We start from the raw sequence: 20,909 nt of genomic DNA, 5'->3' as shown, positions 1-20,909 counted from the left end.
ATACGACACAGACAGTCAAAAAAAGTACCTAGAATGATTAATATTTTGAACATCGTCACCCGCAGATCGACCGATCTCGAGCTCCACTCAAGATGGATTTCCCCTTTCATTGTCAATCTGATAGTGCGACATGGAGTAGCACCAGATCAGTTTTCCACAAACAAAAAAAAAAAAAAGAAGAGGAAATTGTAACAAATGAAAGGAATAGAAATGCCGTTGTCAGATCAAAAAGTAAAGTAACACATACTCGATAGGTCCTGATGTCTGGAGATTTGGGATTGAAGACAGGGGAAAACACCAGCCAGAAATCCGGAGGCAGGTCTAAGCAAGCCGCAAAAAAAAAAAAGTACAAAAAGTTGAGCAGCCTCGAGAAACGAATCAGGAGGAGTTGGAAAGACAGACCAGAAGCTCAAAGTTTAGTAAGCGGTAAATGTAGGCTTATCTGGAGATGTGTTATTATGGATCTATCTTTTTTTCATTTGTACTTCATGCAAGGAAAAAGTAACTTCGCACTACACCTGCACACAGCATTATGATAGCAGAGATAGCAAAAATGAGGGCTTCTCCCCCAATTTAGTTTCGTTGTTTGCATCAAAATCATCACTGGATTTCAGACGGAGTTTTACATTTTTTCTATTTCTTTTTTCTATCACTACTATGCTTGATTTGTTTAATCTTTTCACACATGTGACTGTATTCGCATTGCCTTGCTTTTTGCTCTCTCAATTCCGCTTCAAAATGCCTAATTCAAAACGTGCCCTCCACAATTAATAACGCACGGCACTTTGGGGATCAAAATAAATAATTGCACGTGACTCCAATTCCAGCTGCATATCTTTTGTTATCTGCAGTGTGTTTGAGCAAAATGATTACCCAAAGTGTGATCACTTTTCACGTGACCTCAAGTGACTTAAAATTTATCAAAGAGCTGCAGTCCTTAGGGCGCGAGCCCTCGAATCTGCAAACGGCTGTCGAGCATGCAGAAGCATCAGCGCATATGCGCGATCATGCACCTGCGTACGAGCTGCATAGGTGCATCCACATTATTGGTTACTAGCCCACGATTAATGCGATATACGTTGGTGGCCCTATCCTCGTGATATTACTAAGATTACGATGCAAAACTTATGCATTGTGGCATTTTCACGTCCCAGCATGTGCTTCGTGGATTATGCCGCAAATCTATACGTTAGCTGTAGACTAAGTCATTTAGTCCTTACATACTCAATGGATGCTAGTGTCTTGGAGTAATCGTGCTTCCAATAATCGTCTTTGTACGGTTTAGAATCTTTCGGGCCATTGGGCGGCATGAACCACCAATTCATAGCAATATGTGCCGGCAGGTCCTCATTAGCAAAACTGGTGACTTCATGGAACCACCCGCATGGCAAATATAGCATTTCACCGGGCTCAAGCCACACTTGCGTCTTCTTAAGATTCAAGAAACCGGGATAATGTTCATTGGCGAACCTGGTAAGGCTCTCAACCTCTGCATCATCCGTCAATTCGTCTAAATGCGCTAGAACAGGTGGTACCGAAGAGAAACTAGGAGGATCCAAGCTATCATCAATTTCTCCCGCGTATTCCTCTTCATTTTCAATTATATCCTCAAGTTCTTGTTGGCTATAAGTGGAGAAATCCTCGTTTTCCAAAAGCCACGCAGCATGTTCAGCTACCAAGGCACCATCGTCCCGCATCTTCCTCCAAAGTCTGGCATTTTTGTTGACCTTGTAATCAATGAGACCATTGGCGTAGACTTTGTCAATGTCGCCGACAGTAAAAATGTCCAACGCATCTTTGGGAGAGTAAAGTGTAAATCTTTTGCGTCCTTCCACAAGAACATACAAATTATCTGCATGGTCATGATGGAGCCCTGAAGAGTTTCCGTTAGGCACCCATTTTCCCAACGATTCTTTCGTAGGGTGAAGAAGGTCTGGTTTAGGGGACGATTGCAGCGACAGACCCATCCAGAGATTTATTTGCTGTGGGATCAATGTATCAAAAGGTTTGGGCGTGATGGGGAACAGGGTGTCGTTACAGAGCTCAGTTAAAGGGGGTTGGAAAAGCGAAAGAACTCTTTCCTCTGCCTCTTCACTAGTTAATTTGAGCTTTTCGTCGACATAGTCTTCACTGTCTACATCGTCGAAATCATCGTGAAGATCATTGACGTCAAATGAAGCAAGCGACGAGGTATCGGAGAAGTTGGCAAAGTCGATCTGGCCGTTGCCACCATCATGCTCGCCCTCAGTACTTTCTTCGTGTTCGCTTCCTTCGGCTTCTGAGTCTTTGGCTACCTCGGCTTCGTTCTCTTTATCTTCCGTCTCATTTGTCTCTTGTAACTCTTCTGTATCCAGAGTATCCAGCGCATCCACAACATCATGTTCAGCATATTGCGTCGTTAGGTAGTACGAATCGTCGCCTTTACGGAACTTCTCTACAACTTCGGCAAAAGACATGAGTTCACGAGATTTTCCCAGGCCGAACCCAAAGCCGACTTTCCGCTCCACCTGGAGCTTCTTCTCTTCAGGATACGCTAAGCGGTCCACTATATTGTCCAAGCAGAACCTGTTGAGATCAATCGGAAGGTTGGTTTCCCCAATTAGTTTCACTGGAGTTCTCGTTTCAATGTAGCGCTCGTAAAAGTGATCGAGTGTTTCGATTGCATCGATTTCCCAGTTTTGCCCAACCTCAGTTCCAGCATACTGGTTCAGTGGTGTTCTTGTTGATTTCACCTTTCGGGCCAGTGGAGACGCAGCTCGCTTCATTTTCCAGTTTGGTATATCGTGGAAGAGGGTCCAGCATTATGTCACCAGAAAGATAATGTCGTACAGTACTTGGCGCCAGTCTGCAGTACGCACACAAACCCACTGGCATCCACCTCGCGTCTATAGAAGAGAGGTGCATAAGGACTACCCCATTTCGGACAACAGCTTACGAATGGAATTTCGAAGAGGCAGCACGAAGAGCAAAGTGAAGCCCCCCGTCTTGCTTCTATTTCCGTGTATTCTATTTGTGTTTATGTATGCGGAGTTTATGCCCACGCCAAAGGATTGCTTTTCTCCAAGAATATATCCACGACGTTGGGGCGTTGGATGCACTATTTTCTGGGCGATACTAGTGCGAAGCGTCAAATGCCGAGGTACTGCCATCCCTAGATAAGCCGCGATTCACTTCGCCAACCCACCAGTTAGGACCAGGACTTGACCCCGCACCTTAATATTTTCCCCAATATTTTCTCGTTTCACATCGCGTGAAAGACTCGTGTAAGTGATACGAACTTAATTTCAAAGGACGCGCCAGCACTGGGGTTAGCACGTCTTGAGTGTGACTGCATAACGCATGACAGGTAAAATCCAGAATGGGGTTGTTTATGCTCCTCACTAAGTAATAGGGGAGAAACGTTTGCTGGTGGAAAACGCGCAAATACGCTATCAGATCGTGGGACGGTATCGCAAGCGCATCAGGTGCATGAGGCGCATTGTAAGCATGTAGCGCGGCCTAAATGCAGCGCCCAAGCAGATTGACGTCTGCAGAGGGGCACCACGGGATGAAAGTCGCAATTTCCGTCTCGTTGGTGCGTCTACACTATCGTACCACTAGCGATTGATATGGTTATTTTGAGAATCTATGAAAGTGATTGGTTGGGGACTGCCGTCCATGTAAGCATGTGGGTGCAGCTCACGCAACTCGAAGACGCGCGCTTCCGTAGCTAGAGCAAAAACACGGACCGGTCGCTGGTGCTCTTTGATCTTTTGATCGCTGGAGGTGCAACGGCTTCAAAGCTTCTTTTCGTGCCGGGAATATCGTTCTCCAGGTCTGCGGGCAGGGGAAGAGGCCGTCCGTTAAAAGATCCGTATCCCCTGTAGCCTATAGCCGGCAGACACATTGGCCGAGACTTTTCGAAATGGTCTAACTCCGAGTTCTTAGGGCTGATGCTCAGCAGGATCGGCGTGGCTGGATAGAATTTGGGAGTGGTGACGCCGCTTCCTAACCTGGGAGTTTTCATTTGGTGCTCGCCAGAGTACGATCTGTTGGAGGCCGGTCTTGAAGCAACGGGCGTAACACAAGACGACAAAGGCGCAGACCCTGTTTGAGAAAAGACAGAGTTCTCTGCCAAGTGCGTCAAGGTAAACGAAACCAATAACTTCATGTGGCTGAGGAAGCGCAGATCCTCGTTGAAGTACTTGGTCTTAAGCGAGGGTGGAGGGCACTTCAACACTTTGATAAGCAAACCAAAGGCCTGGCAGAAATCCTGAACCAGCACAACCGAAACCATGGTCGAGATGTACACATGGTCGAGGAAATCCTTCACCACGAAATTCTCGCCAACATTGAGGATCAAGCACGACATCAAAACACTTAACAATGCAATCTTTGGAGTAGTGTAGTTGAAGTAGATGTTGGGGTAAAACTGAATCAACTCACAGATGTAAATAGCCACGATCTTGACGTCATTGCACACCTTATGTGGGTTTTTAGATCCTGCTAAAAACGGGGACGAGGCCAAGGTGTGGATGTAGACGTCGATAAATGCATCAAAAGTAGGGGCGTCCACGAGCCATTTCAAAGACTTTAGAACATGGTTTTCCATTTCCAAGAACAACTTCTTATCATAGCAATTGCAACAGTAACGGCACAAATCATTCAAAGTTGGCACCCGGAACTTGGAATCCAAATTCTTGCAAGCAATCCAGAGTGCAGTGAGCCCTAAAAGTTGGTAGTGCTGTTTCTTGACAATGCGGACCGAGCAGTACCGGTCAATAAGATTCACGGCCAAAGGGAAAGTGGCTTTGGAAGCATTCAATTTGTTGATCACATCCATCAAGAAGTCAAGCAACAATGGTCTCATGCGCAAGTTGATTTCCGGCTGCTGTTGTATCAACTGGAGATTGGGTCTGGTGCTGGTGTCCAACTCCAATAAATGCTGGTAGATGTCCAATTTGTACTCGTCAACCTGTTTCTTGTGAGCATTGTATTCTGCTAATTGGACCTTGATGTTGGAAGCTTTCAAAGCGGCTTGAGAAACACGAACATTATGGAAAATACCTGGGGAAGTGCTCATGCTGTGTCTGTTACTGGAATGTGAATATATTGAAGAAAAGACTTTCAAAGATTCTGTTTAGTCATGAACGTCCAGCAATTGTGAATGAAGATGAAAATGGGTGAAGAGACGGGGTCTCAAAGTTGGTGTGATGCAATTGAAGGTGAACCGTTGTAGTTAGGTTAACCAAGAATGTTGGTGGAAAATGCACGAAAGAATGTGAAAGCACAAATGTTCAATTGTTGAAAATGTAATGAAAGACTCACTAGACTGGAACGATGAAGTGGGAACGTGAGGTCAAAGGATAAAATGAAGGATGAAAATGCCAATGAAGGATGTAAATGGAATAATTTGTGATAATGTCTCTCCTGAAGGCTTAGCGTGAGATACTTCAGCAAAGAACCTAACCTATAGTAGCGTAGTTTCAAGAAGAGATGGATATATAAAAAAAAAAGATGATGACTTTTCAAACCGTGGAAGAAAGAAAAGAAAAAAAAAAAAGTGGCTTTGGAATATCAAAAACGCATGGGCCAACACAGTGCATATATAAATTTGCAGTTCACCACCGAGAGTACTTAACCCAATCTGCAGAGGGAGGTGGTCGTTATGCATCTAACCCTCTGCATGAAAAAATGTGCGCACGCTGCAGGAAATGAAGGTGTGTGTCCGCCAATTGATCTGACGCACCTCCGGATAGGTTCACCCTCGGAATTCCCCTAAGATGGAGAGACATATTTCAGGTTAGTGCCACTGCACCCTCCGGAACTGGCAGGTCAGTAACACCATCCCTTCAACGCACCATACAGTTCTTTGTATAGGCTTCAAACCAGCAGCTATCCATAAGGATTGACCAGTTCTTTAGACCCATCCTGGCCCAAGCTGAGAACAGCAGGTATCATACTACAATCCAAGGATCTCCGCATACATGTTTACAAAGAAGGTGCCTCAACGGGTTGAAGAAAAAAAGAAAGCATCAAATGTCGCCTATGCGCTAAGGAGTGTCGTGCTCAATGAGGTTCGTCTCGATGAACATGAGCTGCAGCAACTGATTGAATGTCGCATCACCTCGGGTATATGGACTGCAGATAGCAGACTGCACCAATGTCCAGTGAGTGGGGACAGGACCACGGCTATAATTTCATTCGGCGGAACATCTACTGTGGAAAGCATCCACATAAGCAAAACAACATGAAACGATGACATATGCCAAATGGCATCTACCGGAGATTACGTTCCTCTGATTATTGCTTTCACGTATTTCCAGTATTTCATTATCGGCCACGGGGTGGAATTGTGGAAACGGCATCCAAGAGATTTGGCCGAAAACGGTATGCTAATTGTTGGACGCGAAGCCGCTTTCAAAGTACATGGCGACATTGAAGTTTCTGGACTGTGTGCAGGTGCCGAAACCAGCAACAACCACTGAGAAAAATACTTCGTTGCAATACAAGACGGAAGTACAAGGCCTCGTACACGTGGAAAAAAAGAAATTCATCGTCCGTCAATAACTTACCAATCTTACCAATCACTCAGTATCGCTCTTAACCCGCCTGACACATACGCTCTTCACACTTATGGACGAACTAATAGCCCGCCACAAAAAAGAACAGCGAGACTTGGTGGCCACCATCACGTCGCTTAAAAAACAAGCAAGCAAGAAAACTCGAAAGGCAGTGAACTCAAAATGTACGGCTATGCAAGAGGACCTCGATGCACGGCAGCGCAAAGAGATTCGAGAATTGAATGGCGAAGCACATGAAGCGGAGGAGAACACGGAGATAACTCCGGAACAGCTTCTAGCCACATTGAGTGTTGAGGACCAGATTCCCGCTTCAGCTACAGACAACGGTGCAACTAGCGAACAGACGAGTGCACCTCCGGCCAAAAAAAGAAACCGGGCAAAAGAGAAATTGGCAAAAAGACAGGCGCAGATAGACGCCATTAAGGCAGAAGCCCGCGAAGAAGCAGCCAATCTGGTGGATTACAGAGCGATAGAACAAGAGCTGATGACTAAGCTTTTGGATTCCCAAGGTTTGACGTTGCATGAGATCAAACCCGACGGCCATTGTCTTTTCCTGTCGATCCAAGACCAGCTTAGATTACGCAGAAATCTCGAACTTCTGGTGCTGGAACTACGTAAAGCTGCTGCCGATTATATTCGGGCGCATTCCGACGACTTTGTGCCCTATTTATTTGATGAGGCAACGATGCAGTTGCGCGATGTCAACAGTTACACTGAGGAATTGGAGAACACTGCGATGTGGGGTTCTGACATGGAGCTCTTGGCGTTCTCGAAGGTTTATGATTGCCCCATCAAGGTTTTCATGGCGGGAAATGCTCCAATAGTATTCAACGAGGAGGGCACAGGCGAAACGCTATATGTCGCTTACTTCAAGCACTCCTACGGTCTAGGCGAACATTATAATTCCTGTCGATGAGTCATAACTAAACTTCGTGAGATAAAGTGTGTGGCCAGATGTTTCCTCAAATACTCAGTTGCATCGTATTTCTGCATAAGCGACATTTCGATTGCCTCTGCTATGCATAACAGTATTGCATATAGTGTCTTTTTTCCGTCACTTCCATCCGTACCTGCGTGGAATCCGGCAATGGAAATCCATGAACGTCGGAATGTACATACGAAAAACTAATTATAAGATCCTAAAAAATGCCCATCCTCTACGCCAGCTATCCCCTGTAAACATTCCAGCCATTTCTTGAAGTAACTTCGAAGCCGGTTTGAAGTTGTTTGTTACGCTGAAATTGTCTACTTGGGTTGTTGAACAATATAGAGTTATTTTCTGGCGGACAATAGAAATGTTGACTGCTCGTGATATTCTGCTTCATCCAGTAGTGGAAGATTTCTTCCGAACGCGATGGCCGGTGCACAGAAAACATCCATGACTTTAGTAATATTTTCGGGATGTACCCGAGAATCTTAAACTTGAAATGAGCAGGGGTGGGGACATACGGACGTGTGCATACAGATGAGAAATTGATTATTAGTGGTGGAGACTGAAAAAAATTTCTCGCCGTAAGCGTAATTGGTAGAGACAGTATGCTAGCCGAATTACCCAATGAGGCTTAATTGGCCGACCTAGTCTTGTCTGCAGTCCAACTCGGGATTCTTACTGGGCGATCTGGATTCAATAGCAGTGATTCACGATTATTTTTCAAGATCCTCGATTGTCACCCCCGTCTAAATTTCTTCTATGTATTTCTGTTTTCGTAAACAATGGAATTGAGGGCTCAAGGCGCCTGAGCCATGCAGGCGTAGCAACTTCTGCGATGTCGGCTTTTTTATCATGTCGCAAAATGTGGGCCGAAAACACCGACGCCCTCATACCAAGAAATAGATGAATTCAAGTTGTGAATACCCGTTATTAATGCATGTTTATTGTAGCAATGGTAGATGATCGCCGAGATAACAAGATATATCCGCTATCTTCTCTTCAGTCTGGAAACCATCGGGTAAATGAAACAGCGACAATAGCCTGCGTAGGACGAAAGTAGCAAATTCGGTCTGAAAAAAAAAAAATTAAGCGCCATCCTAGGTGGGTGTCGCTGCGCATCCATTTTGGACGAGGTAATCCGAGCCCCTAACTATGGTGCGCGACATTTTTGTTGCTGAGTAGTATAACGCATCCAGATCTATGTGCATGTGCATAACTTGGCCAACGCCTTACAAGAGGAAAGTCACACTCGAGTGTGGAAAAAGAAGGCACGGCGCTAACGGAATTCCAAGCGAAAACCACCCCCCACACCAAAATCTGGCCCTCGCTCGAATCAACGTGAGGCGTGGTGACAAATATGTGGTGTATCTATAGTTAGTAGGAGCATGCAGGTGTCAGGCATTGCAGGAGATCCTGGAGCCGTGACCGGAAATGGCTGGGTTACGATGGGAAACTACAGGAAAGCATGGCGACAAGACTCATGTGACCTCTTTCTGCGTGGGTGCAATCAGCTGGGTAAAACAGATGTCGTCTAAAAAAATTCCCACATCCTGTGTAATGCAGGAGTAGGTGGATCGGAGAGAAGGTAACTTTTGTGTTTCATTGTTGTCTAAGTTCGCTATGATCTCGCCAGCTTTAGAGTATGCTGAACTCCGCAGGAGCTATAAGTTTCGGGAACCGAAGGCTAAAGTCGGACGAGTTTGTGAAAATAATTGGGAGACATTTCGGCGCCATAAGTAGCAGCAGGCGCCTTCCGTCGGTGGGCAACCGATAAGGCTTGGACATTTCGAGGAGGGTGCGCCAAGCCTTGTGCGTTCCGAGGGTATACCGGTGAAAGAAAAATGCGACATTTCTTGCCCCCGGTATGTTAGGGGTAACTCGGCCGGTTTTTTTTTTTTTTTTTTTTTTTTTTTTTCGTTGTCTTTGCGACTTTCTGGTCACGTGCCTTCCCTGCAAGCAATATATCGAGACTGGCCAACGGCTACAGATTCCTTTGTGTCAATATGCAAACCTGTCACTGCCTATTTAAGCATTCTACCTTCAATGGCCCTGTGCGCATGCTCAATCCAGCTCCGGTCATTTAAATTCGCTGGACATGAATTCATGGCATGTTTCTTCTAGCAGTCACGCTTACGAACTAAAATTCTCTTCTTTCGGCGCTTTGTCTTTACAGCAGTGCGTCTTCTATTGTTTTTGAATTTCACCTGTGTTCTTGCAAGTTCATCTACTTACAAAGATGTGAATTTCAGCTGCTCTCAATTGCCTTCATACGTGTTATGCAACAACACGCCATCGTATACGGTATGATTGTGTAGAGTACGCTGGTGCAGTTTATCATTATGGAGTTGGTAATCTCCCGCACCCAAATTCACCGGGAGGAAACAGCACTGTGAACGGAGTCCCGTGAACATTATCGCCCGCAACTCTTGTAGTGTTGATTCAACGAAGCCCTCGCGGAATCCAGGGCTCGTATTATTACTACAAATCGCACAGCCGTGGGAACAAAGAAGAATTAGCATATGTATTGTTTGAAGCGGCGCCTCACCCATTGCTTATTTGCCATAAGCACCATTCTGCCTACTCCGGAGCCTCTTTTGACCTCTTCTTACATCGTCTCGACTTTGTTCTTCAAACTGCACTAGGTTGCAAGATTGTATGGCTTGCCTCTACCGAAGCCTGAGATGCGCAACTTGGTCAAACAATGCAAGTCACTTTGCACCCCGGGCATTCTTTTGCCCTGATGCTTGTAACTAGAATGGCTTTTCTACATCCAAAGGGTTTCTCGCCTGACCTTTTGGCACGCTCTTAGGACCGTTTTACACATTGTGCGTACCCGAATGCGAACATATCCTGTCCTTGCAGTGAAGATGCAACCAACAAAGACATTCAGTAACAGCTTCCATTGTTTCAGGTGCATGACTCCTTTCGGCAAAAGTCTCAGATCTAGCTGAATCCATTCTGACCGGAAGTCGACAAGGGCTATTCCGGAAATAGCACAGTAGTTTAAGTGTTCCATTTTGGAACAACAGGGTGCATGGAATCTTCCAGCCGACGGTTTTGGTCTACATGAAGAACTTTTTGTTGCATTTATTTTTTGCATCTGCAACATCTTTTTTAGATGCACTTTTGATAATGTTCTGGTGCATCATGAATTTCATTTTGCTTTCTCAATCCGTCATGTTCTCTTTCGGTTTGTTGGCGGTCTTCGAAAAAGTATTCCTTTCTACAATAATCATAACGTCTCCACTGCGGGCCAAGTCCAACTCCATGTAGCAGTTCTTCTCCATCACTAGAGGGTGAATTTCAGTATGAAATCTGACGTTTAAACATACCTTAGTTTGTCGGCTGTTCAGTTTAAACAGGTGAATTATTGCGAAGGCTGGCTATTTTTTTTTTTTTTTTTTTTTCTCACGTACCTTCTTGTAGACCCTTTCTTGAAACATTTTACCAAAGTAACTTCTGATTGTTTTGAGATGGATTGTTCTCTTAAATCAGTACAGTATACCAGCATCTACAGTATGCTGAAAAACATGAAAAATTACAAAGATGGTGCAATCTCTCAATTGGAACCGCATAAATTAAACTTCTGGCAAGATTTCTAAACCATTTTTGCACTTTTCCTTCTCAATCTGGCTAGAATTTTTTCCAATTTGGCTCGTCTCATGCGTCTCCACGTTTCGGTTCGGCCGTACGTGACTATAAAAGCCTACTCTCCTTAAATTTGCGCTTTTGTGATTTTGCGCTTTGTAGCACTTATCTCCATAAACACAACTTTCGTTCTTCTATTCCAGAATAACGCCATTTTACTCCCATGTACAAGAAACAATCGTTTCAGTCCCCACCGGATTGGTGAATAACTGAAATTTCGGTTCTACGGACGTTTTTCAACGAAGGCCATTTCATGCACCAATGGATTGAGATTCACCTCTCTGTTGTCAATACAGAACATTCAATTTTTTCCACGTTTGAAGCATCAGAGAAAGTATCAGTATCTCTCCTTCGGGAGTCTGGCTTTCCTTCCAAGTGCTGAATTCTTCTCGAGTGCCATCCCCACCCAAATATCTTCTCTCTTCCTTTCGATTTGGTGGAGCTATCGAGCCACGAGACAAGAACTTAAAGGATAACTGGGTACTCAAATAGAGGATATATCATCTTCTTAGAAACAGTTGCACTCCAGAAGGTCCGATCTTTCTTATGTTTAGTAGTGTCTCTAGATCAAAGTGAACTTTCAGGTAGTACATAGCTGGATGGCTCTACTCCAATGTGAGAGTACTGCTACTGCAATCCCTTCCAATCACTGCCCGAATTCGCTAAGTTTTCTTTTTTTTTTTTTTTTTTCTCTTTATTTTCTCTTTATATGCTACTCTCATACCGCTCGACTTCAATTGTCAATCATATGAATTCTTCAGACGAATGAAAACAAATTCATAGAGAAAACCTATGTTTTTCTTACGGATTAGAATCTGTATTTTTCTGATTTCGGAAAGGACGGTCATTGAAGATCTAACCTCTCACCTCAACAGTACAACACCACAATTTCTTTCAGAGTTTGCCTAAAAAAAAATCTGAGTTCAAAAACGTTCCTAATTCCCTTTAATAAGTTCTTTTAATCGTATACTAGCCTGTTTGGGTTGAACAACGAATTAGACCCTTCACTGGATTTAATGGCCAAAAATAATTAGCAGACTGTATCATAGCTTATCAATGCGCATTCGGTGTATGGGTGTCATAACTCATCAGGAGAAAAAAAAGGATCTACAAACTACTTTCTTAAAATATGGGTTGGTTTTGGGCCGATTCACCACGTCGCAATATCTCACAAGGACTGGCTCCTGCCGTTTGTCCTGTTAACCATGCTGCCTTACCAGCTCTGGCTTGTCCCGTGAAACATTCTGGATCGGATGATGTGGAGGTGTTAAATCCTCTCAATAATATGCCCATGGCAATCTCGTCGGAAAGAGCACCGGGGCAAAGGGTTGTGTTGTCAACAGAAAGAACCATCTCTAGTATTCCCAGAGGCGAGTCCAATGACCAAGGTTTCTGGGAGTATCCGTCGCCCCAGCAAATGCTTAATGCGATGATGAGAAAGGGAAAGGGCCAAGGTATCGATGAAGAGGCGGTGGAGTCTATGGTGGATGTGCACAATTTTTTGAACGAAGGCGCTTGGCAGCAGATTTTGGAGTGGGAGAAAAAGTACACCGAAACCACAAGAGTAGAGCCCAGACTTGAGCGTTTTACTGGAAGACCTAACGATTTGTCTCCAAGAGCAAGAATGTTTCTTTACTTGGGCAAAGTCTTTCCCCAGACTTTTAATACCCAGCCTCCATTTGACCGTCACGACTGGACTGTTTTGAGATCTATGGGCAAAGATCAGGGCTGGGAAAAGGTGAGATATGTCATTGACTATTATAGTGCTCCAGATGATGAAGACACGGGAATGCCTGCTTTTATGTTGGACACCCGTCCAGCTTTGGACAATCCAAGAAATGCTTTGGACAGATTTGACCACTGGTTCACACCATTATGGAAGAAAGCAATGGGAGAAGGAGAGTATGGGCATTGAAGTTTCGACTATGAATCTGCAGTCCGAGGTTGAAAGTTCCACAGACACTTGGCTGAGCTTTTATTTATATCATTTAGTTGTACATAGAATTCCAGTATATATACATGGGTTAGTTTATTTACAAGTTGTTGTGTCTTTTGGAAATCTTTTCCTTCAATGCTGGCGACACGTTAAACTTGTGTCTCAACAGATGGATTCTGCGAGGCAACACGTTTCCCATATCCTGCAAGTCGGCCTTTGCAATCTCATCAAGAGTCCATTGGATTCTCTTTTCGTTTCCAGTTTTAACAAAATGATCGAGCATGTAGTAGTATGTGAAGTAGTTTGGCTTGACATTGAAAGGACGTTGTTGCAAGAGCTTTTCGTAGTACTCAAGTGCAATCTTCTCCTTTTTGGCCAACAATGCAGCAATCATCATGTTCCATGCTCTTGTGTCATTCTTCAAGTTTGTGATGTAAATGGCGAACAACTCTTCCGCATTGTGCAAAGATCCGAAATCCAACTCTGCCTTGATCATGGAGGTTAATAACCCGGTATTGTATTTGAATCTAGAGTTTTCTTTGCTGAAATAGTTGAACACAGACCGTGCTGCTTCCAAATTCACGCCATCTTTAGCCAAACCATCGACAATGGAAGTCACAGTGAATTGGTTTATTGGCATAGATGCATTGGACAATTCTTTCAACAAACCAGCGACATCAGGAACCTTTCCTTTGTTTCTGTACATTTTGAAATAGTAGTTAATGAATGTGGTTGTAGTACCCACATCTTCTTCAATGCCATTTTGTCTCATGTAATTGATGATACCTTCGACAGCTTCGTTGTTACCAACAGATACGTAGTGTGACAAGAATGCATTCATGACACCGGTAGAAGGCTGATAGGTGGGGTCTTCTTTGGCAAAGTCCTTCAACTTTTGTTCGGCCTTAGCCACATCCTTGTTCAACACCAAACCTACCAAAATGTTGTTTCTGGTCAAATGCACGATTGGAACAGACTCATATTGTTTCAAATACTTGTCTACCAAGTCAAATCTGCCCAAATTGGCAAAACATCCAACAACAATGGCCAAAGTTCTAGCATTCATAGCAATTCCTGACGCGATCATAGAATTGACAGTCGCTTCGATATTTTCCGTCATTTTCTTCTTCTCTGCTGCATCCATGCCATTAACATTGCTTGGGTGGCCCAACGCCTTCAAAACCAAGTCCCATGTGGCCACAGATGGTTTTGCAGAGGATTGCAAGAAACTTCTGAAAATGTCAATGACGTCTCCAAACAGATGTAACTCGATGTATGCGTTCATTATTCTGTTTAAGGTAGCTTCAGAAATTTGGATATCGTTAGCTACTGAGGACGTCTTCATCTGTTGGTATAAATTGTTCAACATGATAGGGTTGTTTTGTTGAATTGCTTGTTCGATTCTCCTTGTCACCAATGCACCATTAGGATCCATTGATTTTGTGTTGAGCTCGTTGATTTTGCGTTCAAAAGTGGACAAGTCCGACTTTAATGGCTCTTGCAATCCAAGGCGTTTGATGGTAGAAACAACATGGAATCTTTCTGGAACACGTGAGCTGTCTTGAATTTGCAAGATCTTCATGGCGTCCTTCACATTATATTCCACATTGGCATTCAAACAGTGCATAACATAAGCGAAAAATGCCAAATTCTTCAAGTCTCTGGAATCGAAGTTGCGTTCTTTGTAGACGAGATATGGTTGTTGGATCATATAATTCATGCGTCCAACGCCCACTTCCTTCGAATACTGCAAATATTGGAGCCAGATCTGCAAAACTTTGGAATAGCTTTCGTCACCGGCACTGTTTTTCAAAACATGCTCTACCGTTCTCATGAAATGGTAATTGTGGGCAAGACCTTGCTCCACCAACATGGTCAAAACATCCGAGACGGATCTTGATCCCAAATTGGCTCCATCTGCAGTAATCTTGTCGAACAAGGTAGCCGTTATGGGCTGGAACACCGAGTACAACAATTCCGATGGGAGTCTTTCCACTTCCTGAATCTCTCTCAAGTAGCTGATGCCTTCCTCCAAGATATCGATGGCTTCGGAAATCTCGCCCACGTTCGCAGAATCCACAGACGACTTCACCTGCGCAGAAATGTCTCTGAGTTTCCTGTTGGCAATATGTTTGCGTCCATTTTTCTTTTGGGTGTCGCTTCTCTTTCCGCTGTCATTCTCAGTTTTGTTGCTTCTGTTTCCAGTAACGTCAACACTGGCGTTTAATGAGGAAGATTCATCTTTGATCGCCGATGATTGTGACGAAACTTGGTTGAAACGAACACCAACGGCAGATATGGCAGGGCGGGACAACTGGACTGCAGCACGAGAAATACTTCTTCCGATGACTCTGGATTGGAGCATTTTGGTGGAAGAAGTAGTGAGTAAGTTGAAAGTCGGTTTTCGCACCAAAAATTTTCTCGCATAGTGCTAAAACCTGGAGATCGTTTTCCACAGAATAGGTACAAGGTGCTGAATAGAGAAGAAAACGGAGAGAAGAGATTCGGCAACATTTCAATGCACGAGAGATGGAGCCATCATTACAAGGATAGACGTATCAAAAAAGGAATAAGGTTCAACCATACCAGTCCTTACTTACTGGCACAACCTGAATCAAATTCAAGAAAGAAACAGAATCCTTGTAAAGAGTCTACTAAGTTCTACCAAGCGAATACGATACATATTTCCGTGATGATCCGCAGCTGTGGACGTGAAGAAGAAAATGGACGCTGTGATGTTAGTGACAGAACTTAAAAAGTTATTGTGTGCAATCAGATATCTAAGGTGAATTCTTATCATGAACAGTATATCAAATGAGCTGGGTTAATAGCAGTCCTAAAAGGACGAGTATCATCAGGTAGCACAAACAAAAGTCACATACTGTTTGAATGAAAGTACTAGTTGTTTTTTTTTTCTTCTCGTTTTTCGCGTACTCGATCTTATATAATGCGAAGGATGTCGTGCACATGCTCATCTGCTTAGGGCTAACATAGGGCTAATGACTTAAAATCAACTCTGGAGGAAAAACCAATCCCCTATACATTAGAAATTTTTAGGAATTTAGTCTTCAAATTGCGCTGGCTCTATGAAGGTAATTGGTGCTACTGGCTCGCTATACTGTTCCATCCACATAATTTTTCAAGTTGGTTTCGTGGTCTAGTTGGTTATGGCATCTGCTTAACACGCAGAACGTCCCCAGTTCGATCCTGGGCGAAATCAATTTTTTTCCTACATACACCTTCTTTTTTGCTTGTGACCTTGGGCCAAAGTTAAGCCTTCTAGGACAACTTGATGTTTCCATAGATGAACGATCCGTCAACAAAATACGCTAATGCCACTCAGGAACCGTTGACCTACTTCAATTACCACGAGTATCTCACAGACAAATACACCCCAGCACATAATCCCACAAAGACCAAACACAGACTAGATGATGCGAGCTCCATATCTTCCCACCAGTCCAAGCAGAAAGTTTCGCTTGTCATAAACCATTTCCCAAACCCTTACACTACCAAAGGCTCTGCGCTCTACCACACAACCCGAATTGTGCGGATCCCACGGATCTTCGATACGGTGGAACATCTGTACATGGTCCCCCAATTTTCTACGTGGGCGCCAGGCGCAGAGCCTGCGGCTATCCATTATGGGAAGGAGAACGGATTTGTGAGCTTGGCTTCGTATGATGGGACTGTTTTCGGCCCCACTTCCGTGACACCTCTTGTCCCTGGATATTTGAGTGCCAATGAGCTTCGAGAGATTGTCGACCGGCTCAATGAGCTTCTATTGCAAGCCATGAGCCCTAACAAAACCACTACATTCGAGAACATTGTGGAGTTTTTCACTGGCACGCTTTACTCGAGAATTTTTGCCGGAAAGGCTGGTGCTACGCATTTGAAAAAAGGCATTTCCCGCATGGAAGAATACGTGGAGCAGCTCAACAGAAACTTTCTTTCGAAAAGACATGAGCTTCTTCGTTTGATCTCGCCTGTCGAGAGCGCATTCCTTTCTTTGGACTTTCAGATTCCGAAACCACCCGCCACGACTGAATATGAAATTCACCAAGACGATACATCTCAAGAGGATCTGCCCAAAGTCTGAAAAGAAAGTGTGCAAGCGGAAACTCGATACGTTTTTGGTTCCTCTTAGGAAATGAATTGCCTGTCGTTACTGTCGGATAAACGTAATTGGCATTTCAACCATCATACTACTGCATGGGCATCATCGCACTCAAGTCTCATCTTCGCATGTTTAGGTATCTACCCCGAAGAATGAACGGAATTTTTGCGGTGGAAAAACCCAAAGGTGTGACCTCGTCAAAAGTGGTGCTTCAGCTCCAGTCGATTTTTGACACCTCAGATGTTTTTGCTCGCGATTTGGCTGAGTCAAAGCAGAAAGTCCACGAACAACTTACAAAGGGAACCAAATGGCTGGCTAGCAAAATCGCCAATCGTGTGAAGAAAACGAAAATCAAAGTGGGCCACGGCGGTACGCTCGATCCATTGGCATCTGGTGTTTTAATCATTGGCGTTGGCACAGGAACGAAAAAGTTAAGTTACTATTTGGGTGAATGCACAAAAACATACGAAACCCGGGCAGTCTTAGGCCAATCCACTACAACAGGCGATTCCGAGGGTGAGGTTTTAACCCGAACGGAGGTCGACCACGTCACATTGGATGACTTGAAAAAAGCTGCACGCAAGTTTGTTGGAAAGTCGAAGCAGACTCCCCCAATCTACTCCGCGCTCAAGGTCGATGGTAAACCGTTGTACGAGTATGCAAGAGAAGGAATACCCTTGCCGAAAGCAATCAAAGCTCGCGATGTTACTGTGGAACTGTTCACGGTCCACGATGATTTCGGGCCTCATCCAGACTTTGGTCCCATCAAGGTAGTTCCCGATGCTGAAGGCAACACTGTCGAAGCGATGTTGGCCAACAATCCGACACTCAATGACCACGAAATCTATTTCTCCGACGAGTTTATGGCCGACCCAAATGTTTCGGACGAAGAAAAGAACACCCATATTAAACCGAGATTAGTGGACCCTAACATACCACAACCGGACTCTTTACCTGTCTTCCATGCCACTGCCACCGTAGGGTCTGGAACTTATATTAGAAGCTTGATTAGCGATTTGGGTCGCGCTGTCGGCTCCTCTGCATTCATGGTGGAGTTGGTGAGACTGAAGCAATCAGATTGGGAGTTGGGCAAGAATGTATTCAAAGTAACAGACTTTACCGAGCGGGATCTGCGTATCTGGGGGCCTGTCTTGAAAAGAGTGCTTGATAATGGTCCAGAAATTTTGGTTGACGAAGAGTTTGAAAAGGTTTCTCAGACCTTGGGCCCTTTGTTGGCGGAAGAGAAAAAGCGAGCTGCGGAAGAACTTAAGCAAGAGAATCAGGATGGGAAGAAAGACGAAGCAGAAGTGAAGCATGGAAATGAAGAGGAAGAGAAAGAAAAGACAGAAGATAACGAGAAAGATGTCCAAGAAACAGCAGATTTGCAGGCTGAAAAAAGAAGAAAGATTGAAGTACTGGCAATGACAAACGAGCAGTAATTACCATTGCCCGTAGTATATAAACAAACTACACTTTAACAATGATAGATTTTTGTAGAATTTTTTGTTCCATAGGCGATGGTTGCCTGCATAAATTTCAACCACCGAAAGATTCCCCACATTTCACCAATGGTCTTCCTTCGCCGTTTCTCGACTTTTCGCCCTTTGGCAGCTAAATTCTTTGCTCGAACTACTGTATCTCCTGGTTTAAATGCCCAAGTTCTTGCGCCGGCCGACATGAAGCCCAAATCGGTGGTTTTCCTTTCCACTCCACAGAACATTCCGACCGTGATTGAAAACGCAATCAACTTTTACCAGATTGGCAATATGCAAGTACTTGTGGCTGGAGTGGATAGTGTTGTACCTAATGGAAACCGAAACGGGATATCCGAGCTTTGGCTTGACGACTATATTACTTTTGAAGACTCTGTACTTCTTCTGGCCAAAGATACAGTGAAAGCAAAGCAAAGCGATGGAATCAACGTAGTGGGAGCCAAGACCAATTGGAAGAATGTTGATGCTGCGCTTAAGCTTCAATTGGGTCTGAACTGTCTTGAGATGTCTTTGGCGAATACTATTTTTTCCACCAACCAGTTGGCCACGCTTTTCTACTTTCAACCACCTGCATTGCAGAAACAAACAGGCGATCCGAACATGGGTGAAGTCTTGTCTAACTTGACAGCGATTTTGCCCCCCTTGGAACCTTCTCTTGGGACTGCAGTTTCTCTGGACAGATGGACACCATTGACTGAGGGAGAAGAATTGGTGGTGACAAATTGCACAGGAAACTTGGTTCGGTCCATAAACAACGGGCCAGCTGCCAAAATTCTTGAAAACAACGCCAAGTTGATGGGCATCGCCAGCAAAGAGACAAAAGTGTATGTGAAAGTGTTCCGTGACAATGAGAGCAAGAAGTATGAGGTGATTGCAGGAGGTGGTGGATGGGGAGTCAAAGCTGATTTATTGGCCATCTCTCCAGAGGCGAAAATGCAAGTAGGCGACCGCTTGGAATTTTTCATGGTAACCCCAGAAGTGCGCTATGCGGACATGAGCAACACAGTGGTGTCAAACCAGTTTATGTTTGAGTCATTGCCTGAGATGTCTTCCTACGAGATGACTTTGGGCAGCCCACAGACAATCGAGCACCTTTTTGGATGCGGGTCGGAGTCCGGATTTGTCATGGATGGCGTCAATCACAAGAGTCCTGGAGAAGTAGTTCGCTTGGCCTATAAGGTGTGAAATGTATATAGTAGATGGCTTTGGAACCACTCGGTAGGGGTTACATAGAAAGGCCATCAGACAGAAAACACGAAAGTAGAGATTAAATGAGACTAGAAAAAAGGGTTTCCATCAGAAGACTGAAAAATCAAAAATTATATTAGTGTTTCTTTATTATTTTTTGAATAACGTTGTTTGCTAATGCGATAATTTGCCAACTGTAACATGCAACTACTTTCCTCGTTTATTGCACTCATAGATTGTCATTTCTGAAATTTATGCGATGACATAATTAACAAACCCCCGTGCTTTTGAGCCGTCTTGGTTTTTACAGTCTTTTCAATTCTCTAAGTGATTGTAGTTGTTTCTTCTGCTTATCTCTTGCTAGTTTGTATGCCCTTATCTGATTCCAGTCGCACACATTCTTACCTGTATAAGTCATTCTTCTTTATGGTTTCGTACATCAGAGGAGATCTCTTTTCCCACACTTCGTCACAGGCCGCTGTTTTGGCACATGCATGTAACCCCTTCGGTCTGTGGGGCGGAGGCATTGCTGCTGTATTCAAAAGAAAATTTCCGTCTGCTTACAAGTTATATGCGAATCATTGTAAGCAACAAGGTCCAAACTTGATGGGGACGTCACTTCTTCTCCCAACAGAACCAAATGATCCTGGAAATAACGGGAATCCGCCCGTGTACATTGCTTGTTTATTTACGAGCGACTTCAATTCCCCTCCTTCGGAGATTGTTGAAAATACTCGGAAAAGTATGCTTGAGCTTTCGCACCAACTTCTGCTGTTATCCAATGTGGAGAAAGACAGTGAAAAGAAAGTTGTTGTAAATATGCCCATGATCAACAGCGGGATATTTAACGTACCTTGGGAACAAACAGAGGCGGTTTTGGAAAAGTGCCCTGAACTACACATCAACGTTTATACAATCTAACAAAATGCCATTGAATGATCATCTAGCTATGTATTCCACACAAGCCCCTCTAATCGCTGGTCAAGCAGTCTGTACGAGCACAAACCCCCGTGGACCATAAACATACAAATTA

General features: G+C 44.2%; 9 protein-coding genes and 1 non-coding gene across 10 annotated transcripts; 7 read left to right on the top strand and 3 right to left on the bottom strand. All coding sequences in view use genetic code 12, as the record gives it.

Moving 5' to 3' along the window:
* Positions 1 to 1,205: 1,205 nt before the first annotated feature.
* FOB63_000811 (uncharacterized protein) lies at positions 1,206 to 2,765 on the bottom strand (the record flags this gene model as incomplete). The annotated part of the gene is made up of 1 exon (XM_002619657.2): positions 1,206 to 2,765. One exon carries the CDS (start codon positions 2,763 to 2,765, stop codon positions 1,206 to 1,208), a length of 1,560 nt encoding a protein of 519 aa, XP_002619703.2.
* Positions 2,766 to 3,709: 944 nt separating this feature from the next.
* Positions 3,710 to 5,062, bottom strand: CLN3 (cyclin; the record flags this gene model as incomplete). Its single annotated transcript, XM_002619656.2, has 1 exon — positions 3,710 to 5,062. The coding sequence occupies one exon, from the start codon at positions 5,060 to 5,062 to the stop codon at positions 3,710 to 3,712; it is 1,353 nt and encodes a 450-aa protein (XP_002619702.1).
* A 1,553-nt stretch (positions 5,063 to 6,615) lies between these two features.
* On the top strand, positions 6,616 to 7,479 carry FOB63_000809 (uncharacterized protein; the record flags this gene model as incomplete). The annotated part of the gene is made up of 1 exon (XM_002619655.2): positions 6,616 to 7,479. The coding sequence occupies one exon, from the start codon at positions 6,616 to 6,618 to the stop codon at positions 7,477 to 7,479; it is 864 nt and encodes a 287-aa protein (XP_002619701.2).
* Positions 7,480 to 12,271: 4,792 nt separating this feature from the next.
* CYC3 (holocytochrome c synthase) lies at positions 12,272 to 13,057 on the top strand (the record flags this gene model as incomplete). The annotated part of the gene is made up of 1 exon (XM_002619653.2): positions 12,272 to 13,057. The coding sequence occupies one exon, from the start codon at positions 12,272 to 12,274 to the stop codon at positions 13,055 to 13,057; it is 786 nt and encodes a 261-aa protein (XP_002619699.2).
* A 118-nt stretch (positions 13,058 to 13,175) lies between these two features.
* On the bottom strand, positions 13,176 to 15,443 carry FOB63_000807 (uncharacterized protein; the record flags this gene model as incomplete). Its single annotated transcript, XM_002619652.2, has 1 exon — positions 13,176 to 15,443. One exon carries the CDS (start codon positions 15,441 to 15,443, stop codon positions 13,176 to 13,178), a length of 2,268 nt encoding a protein of 755 aa, XP_002619698.2.
* A 781-nt stretch (positions 15,444 to 16,224) lies between these two features.
* On the top strand, positions 16,225 to 16,298 carry FOB63_005509. Its single transcript has one exon. It is a non-coding gene; the product is annotated as a tRNA-Val (tRNA).
* An 84-nt stretch (positions 16,299 to 16,382) lies between these two features.
* On the top strand, positions 16,383 to 17,177 carry FOB63_000806 (uncharacterized protein; the record flags this gene model as incomplete). Its single annotated transcript, XM_002619651.2, has 1 exon — positions 16,383 to 17,177. One exon carries the CDS (start codon positions 16,383 to 16,385, stop codon positions 17,175 to 17,177), a length of 795 nt encoding a protein of 264 aa, XP_002619697.2.
* A 113-nt stretch (positions 17,178 to 17,290) lies between these two features.
* PUS4 (pseudouridine synthase) lies at positions 17,291 to 18,634 on the top strand (the record flags this gene model as incomplete). The annotated part of the gene is made up of 1 exon (XM_002619650.2): positions 17,291 to 18,634. One exon carries the CDS (start codon positions 17,291 to 17,293, stop codon positions 18,632 to 18,634), a length of 1,344 nt encoding a protein of 447 aa, XP_002619696.2.
* A 78-nt stretch (positions 18,635 to 18,712) lies between these two features.
* Positions 18,713 to 19,873, top strand: FOB63_000804 (uncharacterized protein; the record flags this gene model as incomplete). The annotated part of the gene is made up of 1 exon (XM_002619649.2): positions 18,713 to 19,873. One exon carries the CDS (start codon positions 18,713 to 18,715, stop codon positions 19,871 to 19,873), a length of 1,161 nt encoding a protein of 386 aa, XP_002619695.2.
* Positions 19,874 to 20,302: 429 nt separating this feature from the next.
* Positions 20,303 to 20,797, top strand: FOB63_000803 (ADP-ribose 1''-phosphate phosphatase; the record flags this gene model as incomplete). The annotated part of the gene is made up of 1 exon (XM_002619648.2): positions 20,303 to 20,797. One exon carries the CDS (start codon positions 20,303 to 20,305, stop codon positions 20,795 to 20,797), a length of 495 nt encoding a protein of 164 aa, XP_002619694.2.
* Between the last annotated feature and the right edge of the window lie 112 nt (positions 20,798 to 20,909).

The sequence above is a fragment of the Clavispora lusitaniae genome (assembly GCF_014636115.1).
Source record: "Clavispora lusitaniae strain FDAARGOS_655 chromosome Unknown tig00000003_pilon, whole genome shotgun sequence".
Lineage (NCBI taxonomy): Eukaryota > Fungi > Ascomycota > Pichiomycetes > Serinales > Metschnikowiaceae > Clavispora > Clavispora lusitaniae.
Note: the sequence above shows the minus strand (reverse complement) of the source record. Positions and strands in the feature narration are given on the sequence as shown.